Raw genomic sequence first — 27955 nt, forward strand, 5'->3', positions numbered from 1 at the left:
CAGTGAGTGTATTTGTAATATCCTGGTTACAATGTTTTACATGCTTTCCACCCCTCCATCTGTAGATCACTCTAGTGTTGATGTCACTTAGAATGTTGATGTATGAAGCAGACAGTTGGAGAAGGGCTGAGAGCCTTGCTGGTTGCTCCTGGTGGGGCTAATTACATCTGTACTTCAATGCTGAAACCAACCTGAATAAATCCTCCTGAAATATCACAATCATCGTGGACCTGGTTACTACATTATTTATGGCGACGAGGCGACAAACCATCTTGAATAAATCTTCATGTAACACTACAATCAGCGTGGACCTGGTTACTACAGTATTCTTTAAAGATGTGCGCTAGTACTACTCTGGAATGTAAGTTCTGTCCTTCCTTGCGATTCTGAAGCAGAGTGGGAAAGCTATTGTGAAGCATGGGATGAGACTGGTTTCAGTCAGGAAGAGGTCTGGGGAGGGATTGCAAAAGAAATAATTGATGGACGGAATGCTGGACAATACAAACAGTCACCCCCAGTCACAAGGATCTGGGTTAAATCCATCATTCTTTTGCTCGCCACACCACCCCAGTTTGGACCTAGCCATATGCAAATCAGTGTTGACCCTATTCATTGTGGGAACAGTCCAGCCTGAACTGCAAAGCCAGGTCCTCCCTGGACCGGAAACAAGTATCCTGGGACCTGTTTCAGGGCATCACCCTTCATCAGCCAGGCTAGCTTGATCCCAGTGGTGTAGTGAGCACGGAACCCACGTCTGGGCATACCCTTCTCACTTAGGGCGACATATGCAAAAGGAACAGTGAATAACGGAATGCTGGACAATGCAAACATTCACCCCCAGTCACAAGATTCTGGGTTAAATCTGTCATTCTTTTGCTCACCACACCACCCCAGTTTGGACCTAGCCATATGCAAATCAGTCTTGACCCTGTTCCTTGTGGCAACAGTCAAGCCCAAACTGCAAAGCCAGGTCCTCTCTGGACCAGAAACAAACATTCTGGGACCGGTTTCAGGGCATCACACATCATGAGCCAGACTAGCTTGATCCCAGTGGTGTAGTGAGCATGGGACCCATGTCTGGGCATACCCTTCCCATGTAGGGTGACATATGCAACACAAACAATTGATGGATGGAATACTGGACAATGCAACCAATCACCCCCAGTCACAAGGATCTGGGTGAAACCCAATATTCTTTTGCTCACCCCACCACCCAAGTTTGGACCTAGCCATATGCAAATCAGTCTTGACCCTTTTCCTTGTGGGAACAGTCGAGCCCAAACTGCCAAGCCAGTTAGGGTGAAACCGGTCTTAGAATGCTTGTTTCCAGTCAAGAAGGGGCCTAGCCTGGCAGTTCAGGCTGGACTGTTCCCATTTGGCACAGGGTGAAGACTGATTTGCATATGTCTGGGTTCAAACTTGAATGGCTTGGTGTGCAAAAAAAAGATGGATTTAGGCCCAGATATCTGTACTGGGGTGAATGTATGACATTGTTCTGCATTCTGTCCATCAAGTGCTCTTTTTGCATTTGTCAATCCGAGTGGGAAAGGTATGCCCAGACTTGGGTCCCTTGCTCTCCATGCCACTGGAGTCAAGCTATCTTGGCTGATGAGGGGTGAAACCCCAAAACCGATCCTAGTATGCTTGTTTCCAGTTCAGGGAGGACAGGGACTGGTAATTCAGGCAGGACTGGTCCCATTGGGAGCAGGGTCAAAATTGATTTGCATATGGCTGGGTTCAAACTGGAATGGCACTGTGAGCAAACAAATAATGGATTTAGGCCCAGATCTCTGTACTGGGGTGAACGTATGACAATGTTCTGCATTCTGTCCTTCAATTGTTTTTTTTGCATTTGTCACCCTGAGTGGGAAAGGTATGCCCAGACGTGGCTCTCGTGCTCTCCATGACATGGGAGCCAAGCAATCCTGGCTGATGAAGGGTGAAACCCCAAAACCGGCCCTAGGCTGCTTGTTTCCAGTCCAGGGAGGACCTGGCCTGGCAGTTCGGGCTGGACTGTTCCCATTGGGCACAGGTCAAGACTGGTTTGCATAAGGCTGAGTTCAAACTGGAATGGTATGGTGAGTAAAAAAACGATGGATTTAGGCCAAGATCTCTGTACTGGGGTGAATGTATGACATTGTTCTGAATTCTGTCCATCAATTGTTCTTTTTGTATTTGTCACCCCAAGTGGGACGAGTATTTCCAGACATGGGTCCTGTGCTCTGGAGTCAAGCTTTCTTTGGCTGATGAGGAGTGAAACCTGGAAACCGGTCCTAGGATGCTTTTGTTTCCAGTTCAGGTTGGACTGTTCCTATTGGGCACAGTGTCAAGAGTGATTTGCATATGGCTGTATTTAAACTGGAATGGCATGCTGAGCAAACAAATGATGGATTTAGACCTAGATAGCTGTACTGGGGTGAATGTATGACATTGTTCTGCATTCTGTCCATCAATTGTTCTTTTTGCGCAGGGGAGAGATTGTACAGCAAGTCTCATACTTCAATGGAATGTCTGACGTCCGAGCAAGCATTGAGAAGGAGGAATGTCAGGATGGGGTGTGTGATGTGTGGGTATAGGGGTGCAGTTGTGAGCATAGCGAGAGGATGAGGGAGTGAGCAAGGGGAGATGGTGGAGGGAAGCAGGAGAAGCTGCAGGTGGCACAGTAGAATGCACCTTCTGTGCTGGAGGGGGATACCTGGGAGCAGTAAGCTGCAGGACATACAGTGTTCAGGGCACTGAGGTCAGTGACCGAGCAGCATCTGTGGTAGTAAGAAGGAGGCCCGCGGTTCCGCTGCAGGGTGCAGGTGGTACGCGGATGAGCAGAGACAGGTTTGGCTTTGGCACTGCGTGCCCACTGCCTGTGTCTGCACCCATCATTAAGTTGGTCTAGGAAGAGGATGATATCTGAGGGAGGTGGGCAGTGCTTGGTGTGGCAGTAGCAAGAAGTAGGAAAGTAGGTGAATGTGTGGTATGGGGAAAATGACCGAGAGGCAGCAGAAGGGCAGCAGAGCGGGAAAGGAAGGAGAAAGGAAACAGAGAAGGATTCTGAGAATTGAGAGGAGTGGAAGAAAAAAGGAAACGAGAGGAGACGAAGCAGGCCGAGACCACAATAGGAAAAATGTGAGAGAGATGGCGAAAGCAGGGGCAGACAAACAAGAGGAAGCAAACAGGTCAATGGAAGTAAGTATAAGAGCGATATTTAGAAAGAGGCAATTCGTTGGGAACAAAATGCAAGAGTGACAGTGCAAGAGTGACAGTGCAAGAGTAAAGTGAAGACTGGAGCAAAGCAAAAAGAAAGAAAGCAAGAGCGAGATTGCACGATGGAACGGATGCAAAGACAAAAACAATTTAAAAAAAGGCAAATGCTGGAAAAGAATGCAAGAGTGAATGGAAACAGGCAACAAATCAAAAATTGTCAGGTGAGAGAACAGAAAGAGGAAAACGAGAGTTTGGTGCAACAACATTAACTGTTGCATGGCTAAACAGGTCCCAAAGGCAAGACCTATTGGCTATGCCAATGCTTGTTTTTAACTTTTAGCCACGCTTCTGTACACCAAGCACTTTTATGGAGTGCTGCAACTAAAGAGCTCTGAAAAGTAGGACTTTTAAAAGTGATAAAACTGACACTTGCCTCTCAAACAAGAACGCGACTGTGTGGCCAAATGCAGGGCCTAGCATGACACAAACTGGCATTTTCCTACTACATCAGTACAACGTATAAATATAACCCTGGTGCATAATCGCATCTTCAGTCTTGTGCCTCCCCAGGGGTAGGAGCGCTTTGCGTGCTCAAACTAGGCTGGCTTGAACTATTACAAAGAATGTGAAAAATATGTACTGGGCGAACGAGATGATTGGGAAATTGATGTAAGCAAGATTTTTGTGCTTGCAATAGCTGTGGAGTGTTAGCATTTGGTACTGTGCACAATACTGTATATTCACTTAAATGTGTGTTTACACATGCAACATGGGATTAGTTCAGTATATTCTGTGGTTTACATTGTGAAGGCGGTATGGTGGTGAAGAGGTCGATTAAGGTTAGGGCCAACCACAACACAATTTGTTGTTTAATGTAAACAAGCAATCTTGAGAAATGAAGACCAAAACAAAGACAAATTGAAAGAGCAAGTCCTTTTTTTTTTTTAGAGTGAATCAAAAGCTATGCGTTTTTTTGTTTTAATGTTCCTGGTCACAACGAAAAATAGACTCTCATTACAATGGACATTGCTCAACACGCAAGTTCAAATAATTAGCAAAATGAATAATGCACCAAGACTGTTCTTGGGGTATCATTTAAAAAAAAATTATAGTGAGCACAAACACAGGTTCAAATAGGCCAGTTTCTTTCTCAAATGTAACTAAAAACGTGGGGTCTTTTGCTCTAGTGTTACCCTTCGCAAAGCTGGACTGGTCATCTGCCAGTTGCTTATTACTGTATTTGGCTGTTTATCTGGTACTCTTGAGGTGAAGTCTTTGATTAGGTAGTGTAAAACCACTGAAGGTGCATGGTTTCAGGAAAAGCGATAAATGGCCAAATGAGAACACCAGAAAGACTTTATTACATGGGGAAAAAGAGCGCCCGAAAGACAAATGTCATTTTTCCTCTGGTTTTGAAATCATTGCATTATATGGAAAGCCGTGACAATGCAGTGCGCTTCTTTTGGAAGAAATATGGCTACCTAAGCATTGGTGTAGCAGGACAGTTTTATATAGCTTTCATTTACAGTTTGGCTGAAAAATTACGAATCACTTGTAGTGCAGACAATAAGGAACATAACTGGAAAGCGGATACTCTCTAGTGTTAGGAGAGGAATACCATGCAATGACTGGTGTGTGGGGAGAAGGCCTATGTCGAGAGAAGGAAAAATGAAGAAATTGAAACCATGAGCCAAAGTAGCAACTGCCTGAGCCCAGCTCCAACTGTGGCTACCCGACTTGGCCAATTCTTGGCTGCATGCCCAACCCCCACATCAGCCTGTCTTGACAAACATGCCTCATGAAAGAAGCCCTTTTGCCGTCCATGCTAGGCATATAACAAATCCAAATCGTGCTGACAGAGTAACACTACAAATTACACGGGGACAGCAAATGCTGAGTGAGAGAGGCCATCGCTGTTCACTTCGACTGCAGGCTGAAAACTGAGGCGATACTACAACATGCGTGCGCTAACGCTGACGAGGAGGAAGTTGGAGGGGGGAGTGGGGGCGGGCACAGTGGTGCGGCTGCATTTGTAGAAATCCAGATAGCAGGGCAGCTGTGCATGCGCTGAAGCTGACGAGGAGGGAGTGGAAGGGGGGAGTGGGGGCGGGCACAGAAGCCCTTTTGCCATCCATGCTAGGCATATCACAAATCAAAATCATGCTGACAGAATAACACTACAAATTACACAGGGACAGCAAATGCTGAGTGAGAGAGGCCATCACTATTCACTTCGACTGCAGGCTGAAAACTGAGGCGATACTACAACAAGCGCACGCTAATGCTGATGAAGAGGGAGTGGGAGCTGGAAGTGGGGGCGGGCCCAGTGGTGCTGCCACATTTGTAGAAAGCCATATGGCAGGGCAGCTGTGCACTGCACGCTGAAGCTGATGTGGAGGGAGTGGGAGGGGGAGTGGGGGCGGGCACAGTGGTGCGGCCGCAGTTGTAGAAAGCCAGATGGCAGGGCAGCTGTGCACGTTTCGGGCGCTTGTGCGCGTAACAGCAAGCTGGTGGCCGGCAAAGGTAGCACTTTCAAAAGCCCCTTACTAAAAGTCGAGGCGAGCAATCAGCGCAAGCGCTGCTCTAGGCTCGACCTAAAAATTTCAGTGAGAGAACAGAAAGAGGAAAATGAGAGTGAGTGAGCAGAAAGAGAGACAACAGGCAAAGGACAGACGTGAGTGTGTGAGGCTGGGAGCCTCAGGGAGGGGACTGTCAGGCTCGAGCTGGTCCAAAAGGGCCAGATCTGGTCAGAGGCAAAGTAAGAAGTCTTTCTCATCCCCTGTTCCATTTTCCCCTGTTTCCCCAGAGCCTGATTTTAAGTTTTTGGTTTATCTTGTTTATGTTCGAAGAATCCTAGTATTCAGGATGGGATCGAGCCATCTGCTTGTTTTCCAATTCTCTATCTTGGATGGTGACATGAATAACAGAGAAATTGCTTGCTTCTGAGCTCACAGACACACTGCATAGGGCTTCCAGGAGAGCTTGTAAGTGATAGACATGTTTCCCGCCCCTGAGGTTTGCGGACACATTGCATTAGGCCGTTTGGACAATAGAAAAGACCCTTTCTTCTGAGGTACGCAGGCACACAGAAATAGCTCTTTTGTGAGAAATAGGCTGGTAGAAATTCGCACAGCTTCGTCCTTCTGTTTGACAGGCACTTTAGCTTGAATTTGCTTAACTGAAGGAGTCTGGTTTATGTGTAAAACAAAGGCTTTACATTCATAAGCCTTGAAGCAGGTAGAAGATTATAATCCTGATTAATGGGAGATGTGTAATTGAAGGTAGGAATGCGTCTCCCCTGGGCCAATAGAATTATAGATGCGGCTGCTGCGACTTACGCATAATTATGGGTTTATTGCACTTGCGACATAATCCATCATTTGCTGTATAATCTGCAGATTTTAACCACAAAACATATATTCCTAGCTCAAACTGATCAAAAGTTACTAAAACGCAGCAATACATGTTGCGGCACAATGGAAGACCCTTCACAAAGATTGACTGGTCATCGTTTAATTGCTGACTGCGGTATTTGGGTGATAAACTGTTACGAGATGTAACGTTTTCCCAGACAATGCCAACATGCTTAAAGATCTCTAAATAATTAATTAATGCTATTATAAAATGTGAAAACATGATAGCCCGGCACACTTTATACAGAACTTATAGAAGTGTCAAAACCAATTCAAAGGATTTTGTTCCATAGACGAGTCGATGTTCAGATTCAACTTATTCTTTATTTTTCATTCTTTAAAAACTTTTCACATTTTGTTGAATGCTAGGTTCTATGAATCAGCTTCTAAATTGAGGAAGTATAGGGAATTGTGCTTCCAGCCCGTGGTCTGCACCTTTTCTTGTAACTAACACGAATAGGGATTACAGTTCTAGTGCGGGCGATGTATGCTTTGATTCCCATTTCTTTGTCCTTTTGCTATTATAAAATGTGCTGCATTTAGCCGCTAATTAGCCTTTACTTGCGGCATAATTTAGTCTCCGCTGTTTAATTTTGTTCCCTTCTTCCGCATAATTCCAGTGGCCCTGATGATGGATCGTTTGTGCATGTTTCCATGGTGTGCGTGGTGTGGAAGAGGATCACACAAATTAAGCCATTTAAGCAAGGGTTTCTACAAGTGCAGCAGAACAAAAGAGGTGAAAAAGGAGCTATGTAGGCCAAAAACTTTCCATTCTGTTCAAGGTTAAAATATTTTTAGCGCTCCGCTATTATACACATTCCTGGTGCATAAACTGGTCCTTCCAACCAGGAAGTTTAAGCAAAGATTGCAGAAATAAAATACTATTTCCTTATTAACTCAGATCCAAACAGAAGATGTTGCTTGGGGGAAGGTGGCAAGTGAAGCAGAGGTATGAAGAAAATCTCCCCCTTTCGAGCACAGCTGTCTTGAGGAGATTTTACACATTTCCCACTCTTGTGGAACTATTTTCAATTTGTCCCTCTAGCTAATACACTGAGGACTTGCCCCAGCTGAGATAGGTTGAGGCTCCAACCTAATACGCTCAAGAGCAAGATGGACGCCGAGTAGGAGCTATTCTCTGGAGCTCCCAGGCTTGGACCTCAAAATCGACATCGGTTTCCTGATCCACAATTCCTTTGTGGCTTTCCGGCATATACGACCGCCTGGGCTCCGAGTTTGTCTACCTCGACTGCCTCCCCGCTCCTCTGCAGCGCTGAGCCCTCTGACTTGGGTGAACATTGACCTCGCCACCTCCAGGCGGATTGAGGCTGTTGTCCTTGCACCTCTGGATGTCATTCACCCAGGTGAGATGGTCTCCTTTCCTTGTGGTGCGCGTGCGATGCTCGGCCTCCCTCCTCTGCAGCGTGGATGCATTGCAGTGCTGGTGTAGTGACGCCCGGATCCCCCCCTGCTGGGGCACTCGAGCTGCCGCTGGAGATCTGGGGCTGAATTCCTCCACGGTGACGGTGCATAGAGCACCACTATTTCGGACTGTACAAATCACTGTGCAGCCATGGGGAAGCAAGGTCGTGGACCAAAGGGTCTCCATTTTTACCTTGGAGCTGCCAGGATAAAATGGCGGCCGGTAGAATCAGCTCAGAGCGGAACGGCTCCTGCTCACTGGAGGGGTTCCAAATCCTTAGTGTGCCAACTGACCTATTAATACTGAGGTAGGTACACCAAATAATTTAGCTGCCACAAAAACATATGTTGCAAATAATGTATGTCTGCACCTAAGTTTCTGTTATGAATTGCTAATAATAATTGCACAGTAAATGTCCTTTGCAGAGGGTTATAAAAATAACTGATTTCTATTATTATCACACTTCTTTTTATTATTGGTTCAAAGAGATGGGGAAACTGTCCCTTCCCCACCTTAGATCTTAATGCAACACAAGAAAGAACATGGGCAGGGTACTTTACAATGCTCACTGTTGTTCCTTGGAGGTTTCTCTCCTTGGGGGTAACATTTGTATATTTCAAGCAGCTGGAAAGAAATAGGTCTGATGCAATAGCCTAATGTCTGCAGCTCAGGGAGGAGGTGGTCAGGACTGCCAACTAGCCTCAAAATGCAGAGCTGACTCCATTCAGTTGTGTCTTTTTAGCCCGTACCTTTTTGGTTTTATGGGATTTGCAGACTCACTTTTCCAAACAATGCATGTGTTGCATATTGTAAAGTGTTGTTGGCTATAAGGTGGCCTGGCTGATGATGTCAACGGCGACAGTTGGCAGGTATTTGAGAGTAAGTGTGAAATAGATAGGCTATCCTATTCCAATCAGACAACTTCTATCCATGTGATGAACAAGTCTCATTGAGGCCTCAGGGTTTACTTTTGACTTGTGCACTCTTGGTGTTATGTGCGAGTGGTCTTAGGCACCCACCCCATTTACGAGAAAGTCAAAAGGTTTAAGGGCATTCATTTGTTGCAATTGTGCATCTACAGTATTTTAAGTTTTAAATGTTTCCTCCTCTTCTTTGTGTTGTTTTTCCACCCATGTGTCTAGCATTGTGTTCAAATTATCGGGTTATGTTCATATCCTGCAGCCCCTTGCTTCCTCCCTTCCTGCCTTAAGCTAACTGTCTCCAGCTCAAGGCTGGTCTCTTGATGTCTTTATTGACCTGCAGGGACAGTAGTTGAGCCTTCCTCTGACCAGACCCTCCTTTCTCCCCCTGGTAAATGCTGCACAGCTCACTTATTTTATCCTTTCCATCAACGTGTCCATCTTGGGCATCCAACTAAAAGGAAGAAGGATAAAAGTGGCTGTCTGTGGTGTGTTCCCTGCTTGTGCCGGATAGACGTATGGACCTGAGCCAGAGTTTGGTACCCTTCCATCTCTGTTCTCTCATTTTCCGATCCACTACCCATTCAACCATAGATGAACTCCATACACAACTGTTTTGGTGGTTGATTCTATGTTCCCAACTCGTTCAGATGACGTATGCTGTGCAAGACACTCAGTCTGGAGATAGTGCTCATGGTTGCAAGAGCAGAAGAATGTGCAAATCGACAGCCTGCTGATTCGGAAGCTAAAGTAGATCAGAGTGAATCAGCATTGAACATGATAAGTAAGCAGAAACACAAGGTCGAAGGCCATAAAGTGATGTCTCCAAAAAAGAAATTGTGTTTGCAATGTGGATTCTCCTTTCTGCACAAGGGTAGATGTCCCGCCATTGGACAAACATGCAAAGGCTGCGGAAATGAAAACCATTTCATAATGGTTTGGAAAGAGAAACCAACTGCATCACATCAAGAAGAGAAGATGGATGCCAGAAAGTTCCAGAAACTGTCTAGCCACACCCAAAAGACCAAGAAGTGGCATCAACTGAGGTAAGTGGAAACTAAACGAAGTAGATCATCATCAAATTCATCTTCAAAAGGTTTGTCAACCTCAGTATCGAGCAACAGTGTAGAAGATGGTTCTGTGATGACGATGATGACTGATGAATGACATGCACACATAGGTTTGGCTTCATGCAGAGAAGAGTCCATGACCAAGAAAGATCCCCATGTTTAACAACCACGTTCCTTCAGACACTGCCCTAAGACCACACTAAAAGTGAATGGCTGTCACATACCTTTCATCATCGACAGTGGTGTATGGATAAAAATCATGCCGGCAGAGAAATACAATGAACTGTCTCCGGTGCCCTGTCTCACACCATCGAAGACAAAGGTATACACGTGGTCTTCCTCCACACCCTTGCAAAGTCAAGGATCATTTGTAGCAACCCTGCATCACAAAAAGACAAATGTACAAGCACAAATACATGTTCTTCAAGTTACTTTGTCAATTGCATGTTTACTCAGTTTTAGTACTGCTCCTGACATGGGACTGCTCTCCATCAAAGTTACCATAAATGCACACACAGACATAGTAAGTCAGTTCCTGTCTTTGTTTTGTGGACTAGGAAAGCTTAAAAAACTATGAAAGTAAAACTGTATATCAATAAAAATATTTGTCCTGTTGCTCAATGACATCGTCAAATTGCTTTTCATTTGCAGGAAGCTGTTGAAAAAGAGCCGGAAATGCTGTTAAAGCATGACATCATTGAGGGCTCTACTGGAGAAATGCCTTGAGTCTCACCCATAGTGGTGCTGCCAAAAAGGACAGTGGGGGTGCTGTGCATATTTGTGTTGATATGTGGCAAGCTAACAAGACAATCTGGAGAGAACAACATCCAGGACCAACCATTGCTGACATGATTACACAGCTGAATGGTGCCAAAGTTTTGTTCCGCCTTGATCTGAACAAGTGAAATCATCAACTCAAAATGGAGGAAAATTGCAGTTACATTACGACCTTTTTGACCCATGTTGGTTTGTTGAGATATAAACAACTAAGCTTTGGGATGTCATCAGCTGCAGAACTCTTTCAGGATGTAATTTGCCACATAATACAGCCGGCCACACATACTTTTAATTACAGTGACAAAATATTAGTATTTGGGTCCACTCAAAATGAACATGACAAAGCCCTTGAACAAGTATCTTGTTTACTTGCTGATGCAGAACTCACCTGGAACTCAGAAAAATGTGAGTTTCACATAACAAAACTTAAATTCTTTGGGCATATATTCTCTGAAAGGGGGATGAAACCAGATCCGGCTAAAGTACATGCCTTGTCGTCCATTAGTCCTCCACATGATGTGTCCATGCTGTGATCCTTCCTTGGCATGGCCAGTTACCTACCGTTCCAGGTACATTTGTGACTTTGCCACAGTCAGAGCCCTGTTGAGATACTTGACAAGAAAGAACGATGTGTTCTAGAGGGCACCTGAATGTGAGCGAAGCTTTAAGAAAGTCAAAGATGCAATTGAGAACACTACTGAAACGGCCTATTTTGATCCAAAACTTCATACTGAGTTTGTGGTAGATGACAGCCCGGTGATGTTGAGTGCGATCCTTGCCTAGCACAGTGGACATGACAGTGCTCGAAGGTACATTGTGGCTCATATAACCAGGAATTTGTCACAGACTGAACATGCTGTTCCCAAACTGACAAAGAAAGTCTTACTGTATTGTGGGCTTGTGAACACTTCTGTCGGTTTCTATACGGAAAGCACTTCACCCTTGTCACTGACCACCAGGCGGTGCTCACCAGCTGGGGGTTGCGGCTGCAAGAGTATGATTATACTTTTGTTCATAGGCTAGGGAAAGATCAAAATCCTACTGACTACTTTTTGCCAGTGTAGTGTCACAGTACAACATCCAAAGCGGCTGAGGCCTATGTTAACTTCATAGTCTGGCAAGCTAGCATTTGTTTTCGATGGAACAAATTCTTGCTGCTACGAGTACAGGTTGAGATATCCTTGTTCTTAATTGCCCAGAAATCCTGGATGAAACACACTCGACCTCCTATGGATGACTTTGAATATCAGAAATTCAAAAATGTGAGATACGAACTCTTGATCACTCAAGAAGGCATTATACTAACAGGTCCTGGAACTGTTGTTCCAGAGTCTGAGATAACAAGTCAATGAACTAGCTCAAGAGGGTTATTGTGGCATTGTCGCTACCGAAAGAGCTCATTGAGTGTAGTTTCCTTACTTTGATAAAAAAGTTAAAAGAGAATTGACAGCCTGTCATTTGAGCAACTGTTTATCTTCCAAAACAAAGCAGCATCCACTAGTTATGTCTGACCTCCCGAAGCAGATGTGGGAGAGGATTGCTGTTGAATTCTTTGGACCCCTCACCAATGGACATCACCTTATGGTAGTCATTGATGACTACTCGTGATATCCCCTTGTGCAAGACTTGCCATCAACCGCACATGACAAAGTCATTGATAAGTAAGTAAGTAATCTTTTATTGCTCAGTTAATTAAAACCATTGCAAATATTAGTACATGGGAAAAAGTAAAATTATAAAAGTATAAAATGACTATAGGTTCGTGATGTTAATGGTCATTGCTGCAGAAATTTATACAGCTTTTCCACAAAACGTGAGTTAAAATCCGTAAGTCCCTTGTGTTGCTTGAAGGAAAAGTCTTACACGGTAGCATTGGTCCCTTCTATTCCTGCGGTGACTGTGTAGAAGGCATTGCCCCTGGGTTTTAAGCCTTGTTGTAATGTGCAACTTTAATTTGCTTCTTGATTTTTACTGCAGCCGGTGTCTGCCATCTGGCTTTCCTGTTTCTTTTCTGCTTTCTCTAGAAATTTTACGAAATGGCATGCTAATTGGATGTTTTTTCCATCGAAGCAAGCCATGACCGCTTGCCGGCATGTTCTTATGCCCAGCTTGTTAAAGGGCACTTTTAGGTGTAATCTGCGCTCTGTGTCCAAGCCTTTGCAGGTGCAAATTAGATGTTGAATGTCTTCTTTTGCGCTCCCGCATATTCGGCAGTTGGTTGTTGCTTTGGACCTTTTCCATGGAGGAAGGTGTTTTTGAGATGGGAGTAGGCCCAGCCGTAGATGCAAGAACTTCTCCTTAATGCTCCTGGTAAACCCAGCTCCTAGGTAACTTTGGTTGAGGCTGCTTGTGTAGCTTTTAATGACCATCCAGCCGTGCGCACGTTTGGCTAGGCTTGCTTTGTCCTCTATAAATGAGGTAGCTCTAACAGATTTGTTAACTAGCTGTTTGAAGGTGTTATGGGACCCGCTGCATTTCCAGGCTTCTTGTAGGCACAAGGTGTTTATTGATTGGTTTAAATATTTTGCGGCCGCGCTGTTGCTCTTTCTTTCTATCTCTTTCCATAGGTAGAAGTTGAGACTAGCAGCTTCTCCTCTCTGGATTTTGTGCCATCTTTTGGCATAGGCACCCATTCGCTCCAGCGTTTGGTTTCTTAGGCCAAATTCCAGCCTTATTTGTGCCGGCGAGGTGTAAGTGGGCAAACTGAATATCATTCTGATCGCCTTCACTATTGTGCTATTCAATTGCTGAGCGTCTCTCCCTCGTAGGCATTCGCTTCCATACGTTATGGCTGGTGTCAATTTTGCCTGAAATACTTGAAGTAGGGGGGTAAAGCTTCGGCCAGCTACTTTCGTTTTTAGGCCCCTTAGTGCTATTGCTATGCTGATACCCCTTCGTTTGATTGCTTCCTTTTGCTGTTGAAATGAGCCCTTGTTGTCCACAATTACGCCGAGGTACTTGTATTCCTCCACTTTTTCAAGTGTGTGCCCTCCCATGTGCCAGCAGTGCCCTACTGATGATCTTTTGGCATTAATCCTCATTGTTTTGGTCTTTGTGAGGTTGATGCTTAGGCTGTTCTCTGTTGCGTAATTAAAGGTTGTGCTGATTAGGTGTTGTAGCCCTATCGGTGTTCTACTAATTAGGACAATGTCGTCAGCGTACATTAAATTTGAGAGAGTGAAGCCACCTATGCTTGGAGCATGAGAGTTGCTTTCATCCAGCTTCTGTGCTAGGTCAGACATAAAGATGTTAAATAATGTTGGCGCCAGCACGCACCCTTGTTTTAAGCCTTTTGTGGTTTGTATTTTCCTTGATAGGAGGTCTCCTGTTCCTAACTTGACTTGAACCCAAGTGCCCGTATGTAATAAGATTAACTGGGATATTAAATTATATTTTTGCAACCTGGGGTGTTCCATCTATTCTCAAGTCTGACAATGGCCCAGCGTTCAACAGTTGAGAGTTTAAAGATTTTCTCTCTCACGTGAATGTCAAACATCAGGAAAAGACCCATTTCTGGCCACAGGTCAATGGTGTTGTTGAATGCTTCATGGACACCCTAAAGAGAGCTATTCAGATAGCTGTGCTAGAGAAAAGTGACCAAAAATTGACTCTATCTTCAGCCCTTGACGCTTACAGATCAACTCTCCATTCACTACCAGTAAAAGTCCTACCACCTTAATTTTTGACAGAGCCATGGGAACCAAATTGCGGCAATGGACCCCTCAAAGGTCAACAGATGTGAACGAGATATGTGCGACGGATTCCTTGTATAAGTCAAAAATGAAGACCTATGCTTATAAATGCTGATGTGCACGGGACACGGTTTTCAAGGAAGAAAACCGGGTCTTTGTCAAACAAAAACAGAAACGCAAGATTGATGCTCCATTTGATTCTGAATCTGCGAGGGTTGTGGAAGCAAAGGACATATGGTGAGTGTTCAACATCGCAGAAAGTTAATCACGAGAGACTTGTCGCACTTCAGGCACCTCCCTCCATGTTCTTCCGTTCCAGGTGTCAGAAAGGAGGCCTGCCCACCTTGAAGCCCGGAGACCCCAACTTCTATTTCTACCTCTGCATTCCCAGTACTCGAGGTACGTCCAGCTCCTCCACCTTATCAACCTCACACGACTAGCGCTGGAAGACTAGTTCAAGAACCCCTACGACTCATTGAGAAACTCTAATGTATATATGTGACTTTTGTATTTTTTATTAGACAAAGAGAGAGATGTAGTGTTTTGTAAATATAAATAGCGGGACACTTCTGGTACCTGATGGACTCCTTAGTAGAATTACATCTTCATTTGAGTGTATCTGGGTGTGGTTAATAAAGTTCATGACGCAATGCGTACAGTTAACGGTTGCACTCTGAAGAGTAAAGATGTACACTAAAGAGCTCTGGGTGTGGTGTGGTCATTTGCATGCTACCAGGCTGGGGAGGACGCTACACCTGCCAGTGGGTCAGAGAGGTATTCAGAATGCATGGTCATCCAATTCTTGGCCTCTCTGCAAAGCTCACAGGTCAACAATGGTGACGTATTCCACTTGCAATTGTGATTCTGTGCCGGATTCCGTATGAGAAGGACGTACATAGTTTTCAAAATATTGACAAGGCCAAAGTAAAAGAAAATGCAGGGCTTACAGCTGTGAAAGTGCTTTATGTGATTGGAAGAAAAAGAGAAGGAGATGCGAAGTGCATTCATGAGAGAGTGAAAAGGGCCTGCTGAAGAGGAAATCAATGAGTTGTAAGATATGCAGATGGAGGAGATTTGAAGATAAGAAGGGCATGCATTTCTACTATGGAATGAACATAACGGGAGTGACCGGGGCACTCAAAAGACCCCTGCCACATCCGTAGGCTTCAGTAATGTTTAATTCACATTCTCATCATTTCAGAATTAAACCAGTTTCAATGTTGATTATTTACAACAAAAGTATTGCTGTTACTCATTTATCTTAAACAGCTAACAACCACTGAAAAACTGAATAGTCCTGGCTTGTTTTAGATTATGCCATTATAAACTAATGGGGTAACCCAAATAAGCCCTAGGAAATGGGTAATGTACAGTACATATAACAATGCGGTCCTACTGGCATTAATTTTGATTAGAAATACGATACACAACTATGAATTTGTAAAATAGGCATGCGATAGACACATTGAACAAGTAACACTCGAAGTTGTTCGCAATCGTAAGACAAATGTGTATATGTTTTTTTTTACTTTTAAAACATACACATTTTTTTCAAAGCAGTCAATATTATCATGGTTGCTCCAAAGAAAGATGACTTTAAATATCTAACAAAGGAATCAATCTCTTCACACAGGCTGTTTACTTTAGCTACTTTGATTTCTCTAGGCCATTGGTTCAAATTATAAATAAATAGTTTTTTTTAATTAGCATTACTTCTTTTTTCTTTTCTGATCACTTTTCACATGGGCACTTCTAAAAAATCTGCTGTTTGTACTTTCTATGGAGCAACCATGATAAGATTGACTCTTTTCAAAAACAATTGTATGTTTAAAAAGGTTTTTTTAATATAAACATTTGTCTTACGATTTCAAACAACTTTGAGTGTGATTCGTTCAATGTGTCTCTTGCACGCCTATATTACAAATACTTTGTTTTATGTCGTATTTCATATCAAAATCAATGGCAGTAGGACCGCATTGGTATGAGAACTGGTTTTAAATTGTCAGTAAGCATGGGCGGAAAATCCGTTCGGCTCGGGGATTTCGCGGGTTTTCGGTAAATTCGCAATCCGCGAGATTCGCAAATTTCCCGCAAAATCCGCAAACGGAAATCCGCGAACGGGGATTGGGTCAAAAGTTCAAGCTGACTTTTGTAACTCTTTTAGAATGGCGCCAGCAAGCTGCCAGAGCCATTCTAAAATAGTTACAAAAGTCAGCTTCAACAGGAAGCTCTAATAGATAAAGTAAAGCAGGTGCTGCTCAAATTCAGTTACACAATCATTAATCACCTCCAAACTTGGGGTGATTAATGATTGTGTAAATAAATTTGACCTTCAACTGGAGCACCTGCTTTACTTTATCTTTTAGTGCTTCCTGTTGAAGCTATTTCTAGCTATTTTAGAATGGCGCTGGCAGCTTGCCGGAGCCATTCTAAGTGGGGCTGAGGGCAGAAGGGCACAAAAGTGGGACAGAGGGCAGAAAGGGACAAAAAATAAGTGGGGCAGAGGGCAGAAGGGCACAGAAACAAGTGGTACAGAGGGCAGATGGGCATAAAAAACAAGAGGGTGGTAGTGATTAAGCAGGCAAAAAAAAAACTCCACGAAATTGCAAAGCGCCTCGCGAACACCCGCGAACACGCAAAGCGCCTCGCGAACACGCAAAAATAAAAAAATCTACAAATTCGCGCAAATTCGCAAATTTTGCGGATTGCCAATTCGCAAATCCGCAAATTCGCGAATTGCCAATTTGCAAAATCCGCCCATGCTTAATTGTCAGTGGTTGTGTTATATATCTGGATGCAATTATAGAAAGCTCAGAGAGGCATTAATATGCTGGTGGAGTTGCACACTATGGGAATCACAGAAATGTAGTTTATACATTTACGCCACGCCCCTCACCACATAGGACACGACTACTCCCCCCCCCCCCCTTACACACACTTGTTTTCATCCCACTTAAAGCCATAGTGCTAATTAGTAAATATCAGAGACGCTGGAAGTCGGAGAAAGTTGGTTTACAGCCTCAGGTGAAGATTAGTCTAATGAAATGTCAGACCTGGAATCAAATGAGCATGTCTCCCTTTGATCGTGGGGTGTGATCATATAATTTTATTTCTCGGTACCTCCGTTCCACTGTGAGTGGGCATTTTGGGGGTGTGAACATTAGAGTCAGTTCTCCGTGTGCGCTACACATGAAAGCATGTATCCTTTTACATTAAAAAAAACAAATTCATTCAAAGTGGTTTTTTTCTTTCGAAGACTCTTCCGAATATAAAACAGGCTGGAAACAGTTATGCTGACGTCAAAATTAGCCTCCCCTGAGATTTAAACACGGGCCGACATCGTCAGAAGAGACACCGTTCGTTTTAGGTTAAGAGCGCAACCTGCGCCGAAACATTCCTGAGCAATGAGGTTCAATGGACATGACCTGCAGATACAGAAGTATTGCAAATAATAAGATCAATGTAAAAAGAATTGCCACCGCTTTCTATATTGGCCTTTCCTTGACAGTTTAACAAGCGTTCTTGGAGCCAATTGGCTAGTCTAAAACAAAGAGGAAGGATTCCGATAGGTTTCCCAAATTATAGGGAAGCCGTGCATGACGAGGAAGGAGCGGATGCTTGAGCGAGGAGCGATCTGATTGGCTCGTAGTTCCCAGATGTGGTATGTGTGCGCTGTCTGCTGCATAAGGTGGCAATATTAGCCTTACGCGGCATGATGGGAGCACGGGCATCAGGGTAAGCCTGCACGGGATTGGTTGAGCATCTCGTGCGGAGGCACGGGATTGGCTCTTCATACCAACCTGCTGTTTGCAGCATTGAGATGTGCGCCAGCGGAGGTGAAGACCCGGGGGTTATTATAGACAGGTCTGGGCAGCAGCAACCGACGACAACGGACCAGATACAGGATCTAATGGGCTGTCCAGCATCCGCTTGCTGGGGAGCCTAGGGGTGCCAAGGAAAGCATGCCAACCCTCCCAGGGCGCGCTGGAGAGCTAATGCCTACCCTGCCACCTCATACCGGGGAGACGGTGCCCACCTTACCAATGCGCGCAAGGGACGCAGTGGCTCCCTCACCAGGCCATGCCGGGGAGATTCTTCCCGCCGTGCCCATGCGCCAGGGGGAGACAGGGCCCGCCCTGGCAGGATGCACGGCAGATCTAATGCCCACCCTGCCAGCACGTGCAGGAGCGACTGTGCACACCCTGCCAAGCCGCACTGGAGAGGCAATAGGCTCAAAGCAACCGGGAGAGGCGGGGCCTACCCTGCCAAAGCGCACCGGGGAGGCAGTGCCCACAAAGGAGCTGGTACCCACGTTGCCAGATTGTACAGGTCAGATAGTGCCCGTCCTGCCAAAGCGAAGGCAAGAGACTCCACCCCCGCTGCCAATGCGTACCGGGGAGGCAGTGCCCAGCCTGCCAGCAGGACCTGGGGATATTATGCCCTCTCCGAAAGCAGCGGAGACAGCTCCCACTCTGCCAGGCCGGGCTGGCGAGAGTACACCCACACTACCCACGCACTCCAATGAAACAGCTCCCGCGCTGCCAATGCGCACCATGGAGACTGTGCCCAGTCTGACAAAACACTCTGGGGAGCCAGTTCCCACCCTGCCAATGCGCACGAGGGAGACAGCCCCTCCACTGCCTCTGCGCACCAGGGAAATAATGCCCACCAGGCCGACAGGCAACCGAGAACCAGTGCCTATCCAGCCAGTGGGTAGTGGAGTGGCATCGGCAGCGTCGCCAATTCATAACGGACAAATTATGCCCACTCTGCCTCCACGCCCAGGAATGACAGAACCGACCCTGACAGTGTGGACAAGTGAGGGGGTGTCCATCCTGCCGACACGTGCTGTTGAGAACGTGCTCACCCCACCGAGGTACACGGGCGAGCCCTTGCCCACCACACAGATGGGCACTGGGGACATAATACCCGCTCCTGCGATGTGCACCGGGGAGACAGTGCCCACTCTGCCAATGCGTGCTGGGAAGGCAGTGCCAATTCTACAAATGCACACTGAACAGATAGTACCCACCGTGCCAATGCGCCCAGTGGATGCAGTGGCAACTATGATCATGTCAAAGAGCGAACCAGTACCCCCTCTGACAGTTCGTGCTGGGGAGATAAATGCCATCCAGGAGACGAGGCCCTCTTTGCCAGCTTACACAGAGGAGGTTGTACCCTGTCCGCAAGTGCACACTAAAGAAATTGTGCGCGTTCTGCCAACGTGCTCCGAGGATGCAGCACCCCCCCTGCCAAAGCGTAGAGGGGAGACAGGGCACACTATGCCACCCTCTAGCAGTCTAAAAGCAGAGCTCGCCTTTGCTAAGCGCAGGGGGGAGGCAGCGTCCCGGATACCAGCGCGCCCCCACGAGGGAGCGCCCACCCTGTTGACGTGCACAGGAGAGTTGGAGCCCCCCCTGCCAACGCGCCCTGGGGAGACAGTCCGCACCCTGCCAGCTCGTACCCAGGAAGCAGTGCCCAGCCAGCTGGCGCGCACCAGGAACGCCGTGCACTGTCTGCCCATGCACGGTGGTGACACCGTGCACTGCCTCCTTGTGGCCGGCAGGCGCCCAATGCACGGGTGGAGCACGGTCCACAGTGCGGACCTGGTGCACTGCCTGCCAGCCTGTGCCGTGCCAGCCCCCTGCAGAGCGTGCTCCATGCCCGGGGGTGCAGTGCCGCTGCACGGCGGGGGCCCTGGGCACTGCCTCCTCGGCCCCGCCCCCTGCAGGGTGTGCTCCCTGGCGGGGCGGGCCTCTGGGGGCGGGGGCTGGGCCCTCACCTGCACAGGTGCAGCTCTCAGCGGGCTCCCTTTGCCGCATGGAGCCTCGGCAGCAGCGGGACACGGCCCGGCAGGTGACCCGGAGGCAGGAGACCCAGCAGCAGCAGGTGACCCGGCTCATGCCCCCGAGCCCCCGGGCAGCCGTCAAGCGTCCAGGATGGGAGCCAACGGCCTCTACAGACTTTTCCAGAAGCTTACCCGCCTCCGAGGGTCCCAGAAGTACCGGCCGGTGGGGAACGGCGAGCTCCTGGAGGAGGTGAGGGCTGCTGGGGGGGTCTGTGGTTTCCTGGAGGGGGTGAGGCGCCCGAAAGAATGAGTGGGGGCTGAGGGCAAGTAAAGTGGGCGCAGCAGGGAGGGATGGGGGCGTCCCCTGAGACGAGGAGACCGTACGGTCCCCAATGAGGTGAGAGGATGAAGAGTTCCTTGAGTGGCAAAGAGAACTGTCAGGTTTAATGGGGGTGGGGGGACTGCCGGAAAGTACCACGAGCAACTCCGAAACTGAATTGAGGGGTGTGAATGTCCTGTTTGATGTTTACAGATCAATGGTTAAGTGTGGCATGACTTGTTGCTTTACTTTGTGACGTGGAATTTCTTAAATGTGACGACGCACGATTTGGATCGAAGTGTCCAGTTTTTCAGGAGTTCTTTCTCCCAGAGTCCGGTTCCATCCGGCTTTTTTAGTTGAATTAGTGTCTCGCGGAAGGAAGACAGTGCAGCAGAACCCACTCACGGCTGAGAAGGAGTAACAACAGGCGGGTCACGTGGTACCTGTCAATGCCCTTCCAATCCCCCGATAATCAGGAACTTAATTGTGGTTCTCGAATACAAACACTTGCACTTGTGTTTTAGAAAGTCGTGATTTATAGACCAGATAACATTTTTAGAACAGGAGCTTCTGGGGATGATTTTCACTGTAGAGGCGACCGAGTTTGTTATGGGAACGAGGATGGATGGTAATTTCGTGGGGGTCCTTTCCTTACAAAATGTGTCCTGCCCTCGTTCTGTGGTCCTGAAATGGGTTCTTGTCCAGTGACTCCTGCCCCAGCCCTCGCGCAGGCTAAAGGCCAGCCCTGGTGCACCCCCTGGTTCCCGCACCTATGTATGTTTCCCTTGATGCCAGCTATGTGCCTCCCAAGCCTCCCCTCTTCCCCCATCCGACCTCCACTGTGAGCCTCTCCAGGTGCCCTGGCCTTGGGTGCTTCTTCAGGGCAGCCTCCATCCATGCTCACGCATGCTCTGTGGAGCATCTGTCCTCTGTCTGCCTTTCTTCGCTATATATGCCCCTCCCCCCTTTTGATGTTACTTTTTCTGTTGCTTGCCCTTTTCGTCTGATGTTTCCAGGGTTTATCTGTTTAAGTAGAAGTAACCGGTTCTGGTGGCTCAGTGGATTGATGCATCCGCTGCAAGAATCTGTATTTGACTTTATGGTCACAGGTTAGAGTCCTGGTGGTTTCTCATTCAGCCTTTCATCCTTCCGAGGTCGATAAAAGTTGCTAAACAATAAACGTCTGTTATTTCAGTCTGAGACAAGATGCTGCTGCTGGGGTGCAGGTGCACTTTACAAATACACTTGTGCTACATACCTCAAAACGATTTGCTGAAACACCGGCCCTAACTCTGTCTGTCTGTGGTGGGGGCCTGTATGTGCTAATAGCTGCGCTGATGCATTTCCCAAGAGATGTAAACAAAGGTACTTACCGTCAAGTGATGTACGTGAACCCAGGGGCACATTGTGCTCTCAGTGGCCGAGTTTACGTTTAATTTGCAGCTGCTGCTTTGGTTTATTGCATGTCCCATCTCCACCAGTACCAAGTTGCTAGTAACAAAAGGTGGGGAGTGTGTTGTGGGTGTAACTCTTAAGTGCACAATGAAAACTACAGGGCCACTTCACATTCGTGTGTACGTGGACCAGTGCTTCTCTATTACTCTCCGCATACTCTTGCGTGCCTTTGTGAATTGGCCTCAAAACATCTAAAATGGGAATATTTCTAAATAAAAAAAGACAAACAAAGTCCCCTACCCTCGTTTTGCCACTGATGATAGGCAGTTGGACTTTGTGAGGCCAAGTCACAAAGGTATTTAGGAGTACGTGTAGTGCTACACCTGTGAGTTGTGAACTGGGCCCAGAATATGTAAAATGGGGATATTCATATGTAATTAGTACAAGGACAATAGACTGTACGGTCTATTCACGTTTACTAACATGTAGTTGGACATTATGAGGCCAAGTCACATGCATGTAGGAGTACGCAAAGCAGTACTTCTGTAGTACTACTTCACATACTTGTAAATGCCTTTGTGATTCAGAATCTATATATTGAAGCACCCAAGATATCTTGAGTTCCTATTTGTGCCTGTTTATGTGATAGAAAATCCATCTATTGTTTTCTTTAATGGAGGCTGCCATGCTGTTAGCATGGGGATTGCACTTGTTTTATTGACAGGTTGTTCTACTTATTTTTTATGATGACATCACAAGCTGAAAAGGAAATGGAAATGACGTTCTTGCAAAAATGAGGCCCTTGAGTGGTTATTAAAAAAAAAAAAACACCCAATATCAACAAAATCCTGGAACGCAAATAAAAGCGATGACATTTACTCTCTGCAAGTATTTCACGCAAACATTTTTGGAGTATACCATCCTAATGGGGGGCACAGATGTTCCAGAGAGCTGCTGGGTGACACCGGAAGTCATGTCTGGTCCCTTCACTACTATGAATGCTAGTGATTGTGGTTTAGTTTGTCTCTCCAACAAAAAAGTGCCTGTAAGTCCCAGAATTCCAGATCTTCTGTCTAAGAAGTGTGGCTCACTGGTTAGAGCGGCAGACTCTGAAGCAGAGATCAGGCCCAGGACCAGGGTTCAAGTCCCGACGCGGCAGGGTCTTGGGCTCAATGTCCGCGGACTCGGGTCCCACGCTGCAACTCTGGGCAAAAGCTTGCCTAATCTCCCCAACGGCCCCTACAACACTGGGATGCCTGGCTTCACCTTGGGGGTGCCCAGGAGGGGCATCTCACAGGGAGAGCCAGGAAGGGTTCCACAGCGTTATACAGCGCCGGGACGCCCCGTTGCTGGGGCAGCTGTGCGCTTTACAAGTATACTACATTTACAAGTCAGGAGTAGTTAGTCATGCATGGCTGAGTTTTATGGCAGTTTCTTACTGTAACAGTATATTATGCCTCCTTCAATCTGCTGGAAGACTTGAGCAGTGTAAATTTGCTCTGCGGGTGCCTTGAAGGAAGAGTGTTGTGTTGGGAAGCAGAGGCTGCTCGGATACTCTTTGCTCACTCTTTGTACTTATCTTCCCTGCAGTTGAGTAACTCTCCCATAGAAAGTCCTCTATCTTCAACTCTTGCCATGTCTGTCCCAGAATGGCATAGTATTTCATTTCCGAAAATGAAAGTAATATCTTGTTGTTATATAGTGGTTCTTGGAGCACAGCTGTCATTTCCAAGCTTTGTATAAATAGTTTGTGGCTAGTTCTGTTGAATATGTGTTTCTGCAGACACACATCATATTTTGTTGGATATGGGTATCTTCAAACACACATTAGATTCTGGTGGATATGGGTATCTGCAAAGACACATCAGATTCTGGTGAATATGTGTTTCTGCAGACACACATCAGATTCTGGTGGATATGTGTTTCTGCAGACACACATCATATTCTGTTGGATATGGGTATCTGCAAAGACACATCAGATTCTGGTGAATATGTGTTTCTGCAGACACACATCAGATTCTGGTGGATATGTGTTCCTGCAGACACACATCATATTCTGTTGGATATGGGTATCTTCAAACACACATTAGATTCTGGTGGATATGGGTATCTGCAAAGACACATCAGATTCTGGTGAATATGTGTTTCTGCAGACACACATCAGATTCTGGTGGATATGGGTATCTTTAAGCACACACCAGATTTTGGTGGTTATGGGTATCTGCAGAGACACACCGGATTCTGGTGCATATTGGTATCTGCAGACTCAAACCGGATTCTGGTGGTTATTGGTGTCTGCAGACTCAAACCGGATTCTGGTGGATATTGGTGTCTGCAGACTCGAACCGGATTCTGGTGGATTTGGTATCTGCAGACACACACTGGATTCTGGTGGATATTGGTATCTGCAGACACATACCAGATTCTGGTGGATATTTGTATCTGCAGACACACATTGGAATCTGGTGGATATTGGTATCTGCAAACACACACCGTATTCTGATGGATATTGGTATCTGCGAACACACCAGATTCTGGTGAATATGGGCATTTGGAGGTACATACCAGATTATTATGGATTTTTGTATCTGCAGACACTCATCGGATTATGGTGGATATTTGTACCAGCATGTATTGCCAGATTCCAGTGGATATTTGTTTCTGCAGGACACCTGCCAGTGTCTGCTAGAAATGTGTCTCTGAAGGACACATGCGAGATCCTGAGTCTGAAGCATCTTACCATCTAAAGTTAAGGCAGTGGGGCAGATTCTCTTGGCCCCAGGTTGCCCCCCCCCCCTTGAGGTACACATGTTTGACTTTTCAAAATGAGAGCTCTGGACTTCAGGGATGCAGTCTTGTAGTGGCTGTAACATTTTTGTGCCTGAGTGTTAAGCGGGTATGCTAGACTCCAGCCAGGTTGTCAGTTCAACATCCTTAACTTCATAAAAAGTGTCTGCCCTTCACCCAGCCTGTCTTGGTGACGAATACACTTTTAACTCATTCTCTAGTCAGGCTGTTTTACTGAGCACAGTCTCCATGATCTCACGAGTAGGGAGCACTAGGACTCCAGCCTAGCTCTATAAGTGAACACACCATCCTTTAGTGCAAGGCTGACTCTTTTGGTGAGCACCAACTTTTAGACCGCAGATGTGATGCAGTCAGTAAATGCTGCAAAGCCTGTTCAGTGCCAATGAAAAGTCAAAGCTTCACGCCACCCGAACGAGAGAGAAAGGAAAGGCAGTGACCTCAAATCTGTACAGACCGACCACAGAAACCATCTCGAGCTAAACTTCTTTCAGCTATTATCTGTGGCTATCTTTCCTACCCCGGGGCCTTAACATCAGTAATGGAAAAAACGCAGTGTGGAGCCTACAAGCACATTTTTGTCATTCCATCTCATGACTGCAACTATTTAATAGGGCTAGAGTTTGTCCTGTGCAAAGAATCCCTCTAGAACATGGCGGCCTTTGTCCAATAACGAAGAACAAAATGTGAGGAGGGTCTGCGGGGAAACAATGTTTACAGACCAGCTTGCATCCTGTCCCCGAACTAGACAATTAAACAATACAAGAGGGATGCCAAGGGTCTCTACGAATACTGTGGAAATACTAGACACTCAAATGTAGTGTGTAGAGAAGAAACAGTCCAGAGGAGAGAAGGCAAGAGTGAAAGTACCCATCAGCCCACCCGTTGGCGGAACCTCATCATCTGGGTTGGAATTAGAAACTGGTATCCACTAGACACCTCTTGAGATCTCTTTCGAGGAATGCTAGTATAGGATCCGCCAGTGAGATGGACAGCCAGCAGGTAGTATTAGTAGGCTGAAGGGAAAGGTTGCAGTGCTCAAAATGTGAGAAATAATTGTAGTGATATTAAAAATACCTGTTATGATGACAAAGAACTACTTTATTGGGAGTGACCATCATAACGGCATGATTAAAAGCAGAGTGAGGATAGTATGGAAAAAATTTACTATCAGTCATAGATATTAATTGGTCAACATGTTTCAGCCTCAACAGGCTTTCATCAGGACCTATGATGTACACTACTGCAACAGTGATTCAAACACACAATAGGTGGTAATGATGTAGACCTACCGGTACATTTTTACTCTATGGTAGTCTCATATTATTTTGACAAAAACTCTCCTGAGGAAAAAAGAAAAGAGAAATACACACAAAACAGAAGCAGATGTAAGCATTATAGATAACATCAATGTATGTGTAAATCAGTGTACCACAGTTTGGTAAATTTAACTCACCCATAAATGTTATGGAAACGGCCTCACCTCGCCTGGCGCTCGCTCAGGTCAAAGAGGCCACGCTCTAAACATGGGGATAAAGATATGAAAAACGTTTTTTTGCACGTGTAAATACTTGCCATAAAGTGCGTGATGAAATGCTTTTGGTGATGCTCGATGTAGGCAGTGATTTGTAGCAAGATAGCAGGGAAAGCACGTGGATGGAATCAAAATCAAGGCACCTCTAGTTTGTATAAATTTTAAGTGCTCCGATTTAATTAGAATATTATCGTGCAACTCTCTTCACGAATGTGCATGTGTATAGCCTGATTCTTATGGAAGAGAGGGACACATAAACAGAGATATTAAACATGTGTCGAAAGATGTATGTCCCGCATGCTAGGCATTTTGTAATGATAGATCCTTTGGAGCTGACATAAAATGATACCATGGCTAATGTTGCATGGAATCTGGAGCTCAGCAAGGAGAAATGTTGAGCTACTAAGAAGAGCCTGGCTTGTGTCACCAACCTGTCCGTCGTTGCCTCGGTCGGTCATCTGAGCCGAGGGGAAGGTAGTGAGCATATCCGTTTGGACGAAATAAGAGGGCCAAGTGCGGACCAGAGAGGAGCCGCTTTTTTTGAGTTCATCTGACGTGTTCGGTGATGATTGGTTCAGTATAAGAACCGGAAACACAAAGGTAAACGCTTTCGCCACATCTATTTGGGGTGGAACGGTAGCGGACCAGATTGGAAAAGGCATAACAGGTATACTTCTTGTTGATTGGTCCTTTTGTAAAGACCGGAAACCGGATGCCAGTCTGTGTGCTTACGGCCGTACGTAACTGCAGACATAGGGGTTTGAAGTTAAAAACGAACCCTGTGCCGATTTTTAATGTAAACGAAAGGTGCAAGCTTAACTTTTCTAAGATGGTTTGGGCACCTAAAGATAGGCGTCATTCTGAAGTTAGATGTGAACGTTTTTAAAGTGCTAACCTTCAACAGGTTAGTTTTGGCCGGTCAGAGTTCTAGTACAGCGTGGAAAACTAGATTCTCATGAGTAACTGCCGGGTTTTGAGGTGTATGTTAGAGTTCATAGTTCTGCACTTAGGTGTTTACAACGAGAACAGATTTTATATGTGTGGAGTTGTATCAGAGCTGGATCCATGATATTTCGTCGTTCAGCCCCTCGATGTCTCATTTAAGTTTGAAAATCCATTTCTGTTCTTTGACGAACAGAAAATCGGAGATGTCGCTAACATGTGTGGGTATGAACGGCTGTTCAAGTACTAACCATTCCATGTCTTCAACAGAGTGTTTCATCGTGAGGAAGTGGTTTGTCATCCGGGTCGCTTGTTTGTTGCGCCTGATGGTGCTTTTGTGTTCTTGTATCCTTAGTTTGACCTTTCTGGTCGTCATGCCTATATAGCGAAGGGCACAGGGGCAAATGATTTGATAGATAACCTTCTCGCTATTGCAATTCGTATGCCGTTTTAGCACCCATGGGCGTGATGTGCCACTATTCACTGAGAGCGTTTTCTTGGTTTGTGGGCATACAGAACAGTTACCACAGGGGTGGTGACCTTGCACAGGGGGAAGATTCCATAGTGTCGTTGTTAGTTCATGTGAGATGGAACATGGTCTCATATGCACTAGTTCATCTCTCAGGTTCGAACTTCTCTTGAAGGAAAACAGTGGCGTTGAAATATTATCACCCGCAGT

General features: G+C 46.0%; 1 protein-coding gene across 2 annotated transcripts in view; it reads left to right on the top strand.

Moving 5' to 3' along the window:
* Positions 1-18344: 18344 nt before the first annotated feature.
* ATP2C2 (ATPase secretory pathway Ca2+ transporting 2) overlaps positions 18345-27955 on the top strand; it is a 319746-nt gene continuing 310135 nt past the window's right edge. For both annotated transcript variants that reach the window (XM_086945837.1, XM_086945838.1), the window contains exon 1: positions 18345-20531. In XM_086945837.1, coding sequence (XP_086801963.1) covers positions 18456-20531 — 2076 coding nt within the window. In that variant the 5' untranslated portion in view covers positions 18345-18455. The remainder of the gene's footprint in view (positions 20532-27955) is intronic.

This window comes from Lissotriton vulgaris, chromosome 12 (genome assembly GCF_964263255.1).
Source record: "Lissotriton vulgaris chromosome 12, aLisVul1.2, whole genome shotgun sequence".
Lineage (NCBI taxonomy): Eukaryota > Metazoa > Chordata > Amphibia > Caudata > Salamandridae > Lissotriton > Lissotriton vulgaris.